General features: G+C 35.8%; 1 protein-coding gene across 1 annotated transcript in view; it reads left to right on the top strand.

The window, feature by feature from the left end:
* Unc79 (unc-79 subunit of NALCN channel complex) overlaps nucleotides 1-12843 on the top strand; it is a 231959-nt gene that overhangs the window by 104165 nt on the left and 114951 nt on the right. The window contains 6 exon segments of the mRNA XM_087195499.1: nucleotides 1938-2128; nucleotides 2692-2815; nucleotides 4521-4661; nucleotides 7221-7442; nucleotides 9760-9987; nucleotides 12453-12594. Coding sequence (XP_087051625.1) covers nucleotides 1938-2128; nucleotides 2692-2815; nucleotides 4521-4661; nucleotides 7221-7442; nucleotides 9760-9987; nucleotides 12453-12594 — 1048 coding nt within the window.

Here is a 12843-nt window from a genome sequence, read left to right as displayed (position 1 = left end):
ATGGTTTATGTACACCTTGTCATAGTACATCATTGACCACAGACGCCTCTGGTATTGTTAGGTGTTCTTTCTCTTGCCTTATACTATAGCTTGTGGGACCATTTGTGTAGATTTCTATTATCATTTTCTCATTTCCAGAAAGGTTGCCCACTTTCTAAAAGGTGTAGTTCTGGATGCCATGGCACTCTGTGAATTTAGTGCACATCCCACACTGATTAAACTTGCGTGACTCTGGTCCTTGCCTGCTTGGTTGTTACAGATCTCTTAGGGGATGCTATGCTGATGGTATACTCCCAGACTAGCATTTGTGGCCTCCTTGCAGGAGATTATGTTGTTACACCAGCAGCAGGGTGGAGGCCATTTGCCCTTTCTCTTGATATTGATCAGATATGCCATAGTGCTAGTACTGGTGTGGACCCAGCAGGAGCTCCCAGCAGAGCTGCAGTACTGGGGATGTTGCTAGTTCCTAATGGTGATAGTGTGGCTCTTGGGCAGATCTAATGGGGACAGGCATTCATGAAGCTGAGAGTATGTCCTGTGCCTTAACTCCCATAGCTGGTTCCCTTGCAGGGGCCAGTATCAGGGCTGGCCTGAGAGATAGTACAGGCAAACCTATGCAGCACCCAGAAGTTACAAGAGCAGCAGCAGCATCCATGCCCACCATGCTGTGGACCCCATGCTCGCTCCCACTACGGACCCTAGATTTTGTACTGGTTCTCAATTCCTGGTCTGCCTTCTGGCCAGCAGTAATCACCCATGTGCTCCCATGTCCTGGGCCTGTCCCTAAAAATCCTTTTAAACATAAGTTGTTTTTTTTTTTCAAATAAAAGGATCCATAATCTGACTATTTACAATGTAGTATCTCCAATGGTATGCCTATTCTAAAATATGACTCAAAACCCAAAGCCTTTACATTGCTTAACTATAAATTACATAGCCAGACACACTTCAGAAATTAAACATTCCAGTATCTCCGTGTTATCAGTATTGGCTCTTCTGAAGTCTATGCAACAACAAAAATCCCCAGAATAAAATGAGTTGCTGAATGTGGTCAATCACCTGGGATTTTGATCAGTATGACACCAAATAGATAGTTGAGCTTTAAAATAGAATTATTTGGGGGAATAATGTAGAGTTCTAGATATAATAGTTACACAGCTAAAATTGGATTCATTGGGCTAGGGATGTAGTTCAGTGTTAGAGCATGTGCTTAGTATGTGTGCTAGTATATGTGGGGGTTCAACCTCCAGTACCTTGGAGAAAAGTAGAATTCATTTAAAATAAGGTAGTTTTCCACAAGTTTTATGTTACATAGTAAAGACTCAGGACCAGTTAACCCTTCGTTATTTTTATGCTTAGAAGAGGAATATAGGATCTTTAACATCAGGATTAAAACAATTTAAATTTGTAAACTCATTGTTGATGATTTTTCTTGTTTTATGAAATTAAGGTAATATCTTAATTAGTAAAAAATGCATCTTTGAAATTCACGGAATTCAGCCTATGTTTTTTGTAAGGAAAAATCTGCAATATAAAGTGTATGATGGTATAAGACTGTGTTCCTCTGAAGCAGAGGTTTAACTGCACATATTGTAATGGGTTTATCAGGCTTTAGAAATAATAATGGTCCAAAAGTATGCTTATCCTGTTAAGAAAAAAAATTTTTGGAATTGTAATTCATATGTGATTTGAAAGGTCCACAGTAGAATAGTTAAAATTTGATCTTGGATCAGTATTTGGATTTCTTTGTAATTATGTGTTCCTTTATGTTACTAATGGTGGTTTGTAGATTCTTACAAATCTCACTCTAGGTTCTTGGACTGGAACTCAGATGTAATGGGTTGTGCTCTTTCTCTGTACACATTTTTTTTCAAAATCCTCGAATATAATTGAAACCTGTTTTGCTATTTTTCCTGTTATTGTAAAAACCTCACCAGGTTGGTGGATACTGGGATAAATCCTGTAGCACAGTGACTCAATTGAAGGAAGGTCTCAACAGAATCCTTTGTCTAATCCCCTACAATGTGATCAACCAGTCAGTGTGGGAGTGTATTATGCCAGAATGGCTGGAAGCCATCAGAACAGAAGTCCCAGATAACCAGTTAAAAGAATTCAGGGAAGTATTAAGGTGGGTAAGTAGTTTAATGAAGTCATTGTAATTATAATGATATCTAACATTTATTGAGCATGTACTGTGTGCCAGGCACTCTGGTAAACACTTTACATAATCTCCTTTACTTTTTAACAACCCTTTGGTGAAATTTAAAGGCCCCAAATGAAATAGCTGCTATAAATTGAACTAAGATGATTTAGAATGTTCAGAAAAGATTTTGTTTTTGTGGGAAAATAAATGTACACCATATTGCTTGCTTGAGATATGTTGGAAGTGCAAAGCGAAAATGGTTTTAGATATTGAGGAGCAATTCTAAATCTTTAGAAATAAAATTTCTTCTTGTTAAGCCTAATATAAATGTGAACATTAATATTATTGCAACATATGGATTATTTATATCTATTCTAATGACATTGACTGTTCTCTTACAGAAAAAATGAAATGTATTTATAGCTATTCAGAATAAAAACTCAAGGTTTGGTCTCTCCACATAGGGTAGAGCTAGAAATACTTTGTTGGGATTAATAGGTCCTAATATATGCCCATTGGCCATTTATTTTTGTTGATCTGCTTTTCAGCAAAATGTTTGACATTGAACTCTGTCCTCTACCTTTTTCAATGGAAGAGATGTTTGGCTTTATTAGTTGTCGGTTTACAGGATACCCTTCATCTGTGCAAGAGCAAGCTTTACTATGGCTTCATGTAAGTGAATGATACTTATGACCATTTTGAGCAATAATTCTTAGCCTATAAGCTTTAGATACCTAGGTAGAGTTGTGGGGAGTTTTTGCAGTGTCTATAAGTGCATATGTTTGCTAAGGATTTTTATAACCTTATATTTCATACACATAGATGATTAAATTTCAAATATATATAGCTCTAGTTGTGGTTAATAAATTAAGTTTATGTAATAATATTATTGAATTCATAGGCCTATTGGTTCTTATATATTTCTAGCTATCTAGGATTCTGAGGAATCTTTGATATTGAACAGATCCTTAATAGGGAAGGATGGAGGGGGTAAAGGGAGGACAGGAAATAGGGAAAAAATAAGAACCAAGATATATCATGTAAAGGTACAAGTACCCAATGATAAATATAAATGTATTGTATACCTAAAATGTACCAATAAAAAATGTAAGGAAAAAAAATAAACAAATCCTTTACTTGAGAAGGTTGAAAAGTACTGATTTAGGGAGTGGTTTATGCTGTTCTCTCAGCCTAGAATGACTTTCCCTTCTGTCTCCATTTTTTTGAGCTCCAACTTATCTTTTAAATTCAAAAATTATTGCCTCTGAAGTTTTCTGCTACTTCATGCCATCATCTTCTTATTGAGATTGTTATTCTTGCCACCAGTATCCATACAGGTTCTGTTCTAATTCTGTTCTATCTTGTAGTTAAATCTTTGTTTTTGTTTTTGTTTCTTCTTCTGTTTACTATCAAGTTCAAGGACCAGGTTTTATTTTTGAGTTTACAAGCCTCTTCATCCTTTCCTCTCAGCTTCTGGATATGCTTAGTATTTAGTGAATGTTGAATAAGAATTTATTAACTTGAGTTGAATACCTGACATGGTTTAGGCAGTTGCAGAAAATAAACAGAGGTTCAATGTTTAGATTAACTTTAGATACAGATCCGCACATGTGTGTGTGTGTGTGTGTGTGTGTGTGTGTGATACTGGGGATTGAATCTAGGGCCTTGTACATTCTGGACAAGTGCTCTACCACTAGGCTATATCCCTAGTCCCCCAGATACATTTCCATGCCATGTAAGGACATGACCCTAGCAGCCCAGTTATAAAGAAGCCTTATGAGTTCTAAACTAAGCAACAATAATTTGATAGAGTAAAAGAATCTTTTTTTAAAAGTCATTTTTGGGATCCAGAATTTTAACTTTTTATCCCCAAAGAGATCTCAATAAGATCATTCTCATTTTAGGAGAGCCAGTCTTTCTGTAGATGGCTAGACGTTGCCTCAGAGGTTGAACAAGCATGGCTATAAGTTTCTATCCCTCCAGAGCTAGAGCAGTTACACTCACAGATTCTATGGACCTGCTTTGACATTGCTGTGAAGACAGAGTGCTGCAGTTGAAGGTTTCAAAGCCCTGGCCTGACCATTTGGGAACAGAGTGGACACTAAAATGCTTGAAGTTGACTTGTGTATTAATTAATTGGAAACATTTATGGAAAGAACGTAACTTACTAGTATTGACATAGGAAAAATGGAAAGTTCAAAAATAACTTGAATTTTCTTGGTGCAAAAATTTGAGAATGATTGTACTGATAGAATATATGTAAAGTTAAATGTTCTTATGTTTCATAGTCTGCTGGGGAGAAATGTATGTTAAATATATTTTTCTGAGTTTTAAAGTTTACATGTTTTATTGAGGGATATGTGCCTTTTCTCCCCAGGTATTATCAGAATTGGATATCATGGTTCCACTTCAACTTTTAATAAGTATGTTTTCTGATGGAGTTAATTCTGTCAAAGAACTGGCAAATCAAAGAAAATCAAGAGTCAGTGAATTGGCAGGGAACCTTGCAGCTCGAAGGGTAATTATTGCCATACCTGTTCTTGTCTTATAAAAATGTCAAAAACTCTTGTCAGTGGTACCAGGCCTAAAAGTAGTGTCATAGAAATTTCTCTGAAAATACTTTTCCATCACATCTCATTCTCTTAATCTTTTAATTACCTCAAATAAGAAAGCATTACTAGCCAGGGATTTAGCTCAGTGGTTCCGCTGCCTACCTTGAAAGTGCAAGGTCCCAAGTTCAATCCCTGGTACCAAAAAAAAAAAAAAAAAGAAAGAAAGAAAGAAAGAAAAGAAAGCATTACTAAACCTATGAAGGTAGGTTTAATTTAGTGTGTAATCAGTAAGTTATTGAGTTTTTGTTTCCTTTAAAAAAAATTTTAGCTCTCATCATGATGAAAGGAAAAACAGTAGCTTTTTTGGTAATATTACTTTTTTTGTGTGGGTAGTGAGAGAAGGAACTGTCTCCTAGTGAATAAAATTCCTTACCAGCTAGTGGGCAGATCAGTACTTCACTTTGGGGGTGAGGAGTTTTGATGATTTTTTTTCCTGCCACTGGGTTATGGGAAGACTTAAAAAAACTGATGGCGACTGTAAATGATGTAGTCACTACCAACTGAGTTTGTTTTATTGACCTGTTTGCACCTTTATGGATGAGAAACATATAAATCTGTTGAATTTTCTTTTATGGTACTGGAAATAGAAACTTAGGATACTCTTACTGAATTATATCCCAGCCCTCCTTATTTTTTATTTTGAGACAGGGTATTGCTAAGTTGCCCCAGTTGGCTTTGAACTTGCAATACTCCTGCCACAGCCTCCTGAGTAGCTGTGATTACAGGTATATGCCACTATGCCCTACATAATTTCTTTTGATATTTAGTGTCTTTTTATTATACATTTGAATTTCTTCTATTTTTCTCACATTTTAATTACTGTATGTTGGCTATATAGAATGACGGGTTTAATTTTGGCAGATTTGTACATGAACATAACCTACTTTAATTGTTTCCCCATGGAGGACCTGATGGAGTTTCTGCTTATATAGAACATTCTCAGACCATGAGCAATTTTGAAGAGATTTGCTCACACCTGAGGGCTGGCAAGGACCGTCTCTCTCCTTGTCAGGCCTCTCCAAGGGATTTCTCCCCCATTCCACCTGACATCTAGCAGTTAGAAAATCTAACATGAAAATGGGGCCATAGTTTGTATTTATTACTTTTTTGAAATCATTACTTCTTTCTTACTTGCTGATGGGAACAAACTGCCAACTACTCAAATTTCTTTCTTTCTTCTATAACATTTAAGATGATCTTACTTTGTGAAGCACTTTATTGTATTTTGTGTGAAATGTTCATCATGAATGATGTCACAGAATTATGAGAGACAATCAGGGAAGAACTTATTATCCTCATTTTATAACTACTTTACCTAATGTTCATTCAGTGAAGTGAAGTGATTTCTTATAAATAATGCTGTAAATATACAGGTATTCTAATTCTTAATGGGTTACTCTTCCTCTTTGCCTTAAAAATGGTGTTTGTGGAATGTTATGCTCATTACGTCTTTATGAGAAAAATATGATTTGAGAGTAATAAACAGATATGTCACTCAGGGCTCAATACACAGTTTTCCTAGATGGTTAAAATGTAGAAACTTTAATGGAGATTCTGTCTATAGAGTTTTGAGAAAGGTTAAAGGATCAATAAGGATTGATGAGGCACCCAGTGTCCAGTAGCAGTCCAGTAAGAAGCCACTGTACTCCTAAGGTGAAAGGAACAAGGAGGAGAGCTCCTAAGGCTGATTAGGAGTTGAAACTACGAGGAAGGGTTGGTGGGAGAAGCTGTAGAGTGATGAAGATACTTCTAGAGATGTAGCTCTAAAGCAGGGAGAGGAGGCAAGAAATACTCCTACTTCCTACTCCTCCAGCTTCAGGTCTTCTGCTGGTGATACCTTCCATTGACTGAAGCCACTTGGAAGTCAGGCAGCAAACAAGCCTGAGTAGACTCAGTTCACAGCATCTTTGGACATAGAGTAGGGCAGAGAAGGGTAGTAAAAGACTCGGGTGGGGTGTGGGTAGACAAACAGAGAATAGCCAGTTACAACAAGGTTGACATATATTGTTTCTCATGATAGTCATTATGATGCCTGGAAGTTATTAGTCCTTAGCTAGTCATATCACTCTGGGTTTCTGCATTTATGATTCTAAAAAATATCTTGCATATTTTGCTTTGGTAATTTCTTATGCTTTTCAACTTATGGTTTGGGTTATGGTAGATTCAAACAATCTATTTTAACTGGAAATTTTAATGAGGTAAAAAATAAAATGGTAAATGCCTTCATTCTTCAGGGTGCTAATGTTTCATTCCTTGACAATTAGTCTGAAAGTTTGGATGATTTTATTTATTTATTTTTATATTTTGAGAGTATCCATAGTTTTTGGAGGTACTAATGCCATTCAGTTATATCAAAAGAAACTGTGTGACAGCTGGAAATGCCTTCCATAGAAACTTTAAATATTTTATTCTGCCATTTGAGTGTCTGTGAGTTCATCTATCTGTGTTGACATTCTTTCTTGTAGGTGAGTGTTGCCTCTGATCCTGGTCGACGAGTTCAGCACAATATGCTGAGTCCATTTCATAGTCCTTTCCAGAGTCCATTTCGGAGTCCTATGCATAGTCCATTTCGTAGCCCTTTCAAGAATTTTGGACACCCAGGAGGAAGGACTATTGACTTTGATTGTGAAGATGATGAAATGAATCTAAATTGTTTCATCCTCATGTTTGATCTTCTCCTGAAGCAGGTAGCTGAAGCATGAGCTTCCTTTAGTTCAGAGGTGAAGAATGAGGGAAAACATTATATAGTGATTCTTTCCATGTGTTGGGCATCTTCACACTTGCTGAAATTATGCAGCAGCATTCAAGACATTTTGCAAACTCCTTTGGGAATTTCCTAAAGAGTCTGAAAACTACTTGTATGAATATCTGCAATGATGTTGACATGTGAAAATGGATTTGAATTTTAGAAACATCCTAGCATCATTAGAATTGATTCTGTTGAATAAATTGGATGAACAAACTGGATAATACTATTGTTGGGAAGAGCAAGGTACAACGCTATAGTGATGGGGCTAATTTTAATATATCTTATAAATGGATTTTCAAGATAATTTTAAAAGATAAGTTAAAAAGGCTTTGATGAGAACATATCTTTGTAATTTTTTATTTTGAAATAATTTCAAATTTGCATAAAAGTTGTTAGAATAGTACAAAGAAATCCTAAATACTCAGAGTCTTCAGATGTTAACATTTACTACATTTACTTCTCTCTCTCCCTCTCTCTCTCTCTCTGTGTTTCTCCATATGTGTATGCATGAATTTTCTTAAAGAATCATTTGAGAAAAAGTTGCAAACTTTGTATCCCTTTATCTCTAAATACTTCAGAATATATTTCCTAAAAAGTAAGGACATTCTTTCGCATAACCACAGTACAGTTATCAAAATCAGGAAATATTTTATAGAAATTATGCATTTAAAATTGATATCATAATAGTATCATCTTTATAGCAAAAGGAAAAGACCCACAAAAAGGAGTTTTGATTCAGGAAGAATCCAGGATCACTCACTACAATTTGTGTATTGTTTTCTTAGTCTTCTTTAATCCAGGACAGTCCCTCAATTTTTATCATTTGTGTCCTTGACATTTTTAAAAGAATACAGTCATTTTGTAGAAGGTGTTTAAATTTAAGTTTGTCTGATATTTCCTTATGAATTAATTTGGGCCATACATTTTTTGGCAGAAAGATCACAGTTGTCCTCTTAATGCATTATGTCAGGAGGCACAAGATAAAATACTGTTCCCTTACCAGTGATGATAACTTTGCTCACTGGGTTAATGTGATTTTTTCCCAAGTTTCTCTGCTAAAAATTCACTACAATCATCCCTCTATATTTGTGGGTGCCACAACCACAGATTCAACTAACTAAAGATTGAAAATTTTTTTTTTAAATTGCTTAAGTATTGAACTTTTTCTTGTCATTTTTCTCTAAACATTATGGTATAACAACTATTTATATAACATTTAAACTGTATTTATAGTATTATATATGATATGTGGAGGTGACTTAAAGTATACAGGAGAATGGAATAGGCACAGGTTGTATGGAAAAAAATTACTCTATTTTATATAATCAACTTGAGCATTTGTGGACTTTGGTATGTATGGAAGGCTCTGAGTCAATCTCCCACAGATACCGAGGGAAGAGTGTATTTTCCATTTTGTAATTAACAAATAACTTGTGAGGAAGTAGTTTATGAGATTTCCTGTTTCTTATCAAATTTTCACTAAATAGTTCGCTAATTGATAGGTTATTGATGCCTGAATCAATTATTATTGTGATGGCTGTCAAATGATAATTTTATAATACCATCATTTCTTTTCAATTTATTAGCTGGCATTATACTAAAGAGACAGTTTTTCCTTCTCTCCTATTTATGTATTGATTTATCTGCTTATTCCTGCATGTACCCATTGATTCTTTCTTTATTCAGTAGGTTATAATCTGTTACTTATAATTATTTGTTTTATTGTTCATATTGTTCTATATTTGGCCACTGGGAATCCCTTCAACCTTGTTTTGTGTTCTTTTGACATGTCCATATCTTTCTCTAAACATTTTCTTAATTTCTGTCATGATAAGATGTTCCAGGCTCATCTTATGTTTTCCTAGCCCCAGTTCTTGAGTAATCCATTTCTTCAAGAAGCTTGGTTCCTGTTAGTGAATAATAGTATTTAAAAACCAAGACTTGGATAGTAGATGAGAAGCAATATTTTGGAAATGTGCTACCTCTCACAAAGTTATGAGTTTAAAAACACCTGTCGTAAATGTCACACATGATTTTTTAAATAATACCCATTACTTTGTCTGTGTTTATACTCTTTTTAGAAGAATCCAAGGAAAGTAATGTAATGACCTTAAAGCCTGTATTGTCTTTAAATAACTTAATATTGCTGTCAGTTAGTGAAAATTATCTCCAAGTACTGTGTGAATGGAATATTGGATAAAAGGACCAAACTCCTTCTTCTTCTTCTTTTTTCCCCCTTTTTCAATATCTTTCAGATGGAGTTACAAGATGATGGAGTCACGATGGGTTTAGAGCACAGTTTGTCAAAGGACATTATTTCTATTATAAACAATGTCTTCCAGGCCCCTTGGGGGGGCTCCCACACCTGCCAAAAGGAGGAAAAAGCAATGGAGTGTAACTTATGTCAGTCTAGTATCCTTTGCTATCAGCTTGCTTGTGAACTCCTGGAGCGATTAGCTCCCAAAGAAGAAAGCCGACTGGTGGTAAGCAGTTGAAGAAATGAGATGAATCACATATAGCAGAAAGAAACACTCAGTAGCTGGCGTAATGGAGTCCTCCTCCAGCATTATCTTATGCTCCATTCTGGGTTTTTTATGAGGCTGTATTAAAAAAAAGTTTTCCTGTGGTTTTCACCAACTCAGGCTCTTGAAAGGGACAGGGGATGGAGCTGCACTGTAGAGACTTCTATTAACCGGCTTGAATTAGGGTTACAGCAACTTTGTTCATGCAGTTCTCATGAATACAAAACATTATTAGCATTCTTGGAAGAATTTTTATCATAAAGTTATTTTACAAAGCATAATTATGAATACAATAAAATATACAATCAAATATTAAGTAAGTAGATTGTATACAGACACTGTTCCAAGGTAACTTTAGTTTGTAAAACTCATTGGCTTTTTATCTCCAATCAAGAAAACCATCATTCCTTTTTCTGGTTACTTTGATTTTCTGATTTTCAAGGAGATTGTCTAAAGAGGGAACAGCTAAGATATTCATTACTCCATGCCATTGGTATTTTCTGTTGAACCTATTTTTTATAAGATACATACAACACCAAAATACACTCATATCAGAGGTAGATGAATATGAATCATTTGAGCAAGTTCTCTCTCTCTCTCTCTCTCTCTCTCTCTCACTGGGAATTGAACCTAGGATCTCTGAGCTACGTCCTCCAGTGGCCCCTTTAAATTTTGAAACAGTGTCTCACTAGATTGGCCAGGCTGAAGCCAAACTTGTGATTGTCTTGCTTCAGTCTTTCAGATTCAGTTTTCTTCTCTCAAATTTTATGGGAGTGATGCCTTTCAGTAAAAGAGGATTCTGTCTTAGAATGCTTAGTCTCCACTGCATGCTCTGGCAACTTTAGCTGTTTTGTTCTCCTCCTGGGACAAATGGAGGACAAGAGAGTCCATGAGGACAGGAAGAGTGGGCTGGTAATTTGCAAGATAGATAACTCCAGTGTCTCTCCTTTGAGGGCAGTACCAGAAATGTGGGTTACCAGGTGAATGTAGAAGATTCAGTATGCGGCAGGCAACTTTTCCCTGTAACAAGTATATGAGACTCAGTTTATGATTTGACATGGTATGTTGTTTATGGGTAGCCTAGGAACATGGACAACTTCAGTAAAGCTGTGAAATTGGCAAAGCATTTTTCAGAGCACTGTCAGATACTGTTTTAGCAATGGGTTTCTTTCTTTCTCCTGTCCTTTTAATCCCATCAGTCTTTGTCTCTTTCTTGCTTTGAGCTAGCTATCAGATACTTCTTGAAAAAATCTTTTCTGGTAAAAGTATTAGGTATGAGGATAATTTTGAAACAGGATATTTGAAGATGAAACCTTAAAGAAAGAAAACAGGTAGACAAATAACCAGAAGTTAAATATTTTAAATGGAAGCCATACCTAACACTTTCTTTTTTTTGAATAAAAATTTCTCTCATTTGACAGCTTGTTTTTATATAAATGCAGCATATAGTATATATAAATACAGTATGTAATGTTCAGCATATCCACATTGTTGTACAGCCAATCTCCAGGTCTTTTTTATTTTTTAAAACTGAAACTCTATAACTATTACATGATAATTCCCCATATGTTTTACCTCTGTCCCCGACAACCAACATTTTACTGTTCTATGGGTTTAACTACTATATATATATAGTAATATATATAGTAATATATATAGTAATATATATAGTAATATATATATTATGTAAGTGATGCTATATAGTATGTATCTTTTTGTGACTGACTTATTTCGCTTAGCATTGTGTCTTGAAGGTTCCTCCGTTTTGTAACATGTGTCAGAATCTCTTTCATTTTTAAAGCTGAATAATATCCCATTGCAGGGATGGATCACATTTTGTTGATCTGTCTATCTGCTGATGAACACTAGCACATATTACAGAAATTTCTTGTTTTTAAAAATTTGACTTGCCCTGCTGGGCATTTAGCTCAGTGGTGCCACGGCCTGCCTCACAAGCGCAAGGTCCTAAGTTTGATCCCTGGTACAAAAAAAAAAATTGACTTGCCCAGATAACAAGCCTTTGCATTTGAATATCTCTGTGAATGCCTCAGTATTCCTTTCTAAATAAGTTGAATTGGATAAAATGGTCTTGGGTAGAAGTCCCTTGGTGAATGGGATACTGATCTTGGGGATTAAAGCAGAGGTGGGAGAGCAGCCTAAGAAGACCTGACAATGTTTTCATTATTTCTCTGTATTTATTTCAAGTGAAAGCAAATGTTTCAGCAGCAGGTGATACAAATCTTGCACCATTAGGATAAAAAACCTCAGGCTCTTCTGAGGCGTAGTGCCTTTGTACTTTGGCTCAGCACAGGGCTGAACAGAACAGGCCGCACAATTCATCTTTCTTGACCTGAGCCAAATTGTTTTTGTTTTTTTTTTACAGCCCTCAAGGGCTGCTTATTGGCTGTTTGTCATATTTGTTGCAGGAGCCCACAGACAGCCTTGAGGATAGCCTCCTTTCTTCTAGACCAGAGTTCATTATAGGCCCTGAAGGAGAGGAGGAGGAGAACCCAGCAGTCAAGCATGGGGAGAACCCAGGCAATCGCACCATGCCCACAGAACATGCTGGTAGGTGAACTTGAATGATGAGTAACATGCAGTGTGCACATTCCAGTTTGCACAGGGCTTAATGTTCAGCTCTTTGATTTCTTATGTCAATAATTCCTTGGGGAGGTTCAGATGCATCTTCCTTAGAGTAGATTTTTGCAGATGTACCATTTCCCACCAGATTATGAAGTGGATATATCCATATGGCTCTAGTGGAACCCAGTTCCTTGAGCAGCTCATTATCAATAAAAATTAATCACATTAGTGTAG

The sequence above is a fragment of the Heterocephalus glaber genome, unplaced genomic scaffold (assembly GCF_053883595.1).
Source record: "Heterocephalus glaber isolate CG9 unplaced genomic scaffold, H.glaber_assembly_v1.0 deba00001608, whole genome shotgun sequence".
Taxonomy (NCBI): Eukaryota; Metazoa; Chordata; class Mammalia; order Rodentia; family Bathyergidae; genus Heterocephalus; species Heterocephalus glaber.
Note: the sequence above shows the minus strand (reverse complement) of the source record. Positions and strands in the feature narration are given on the sequence as shown.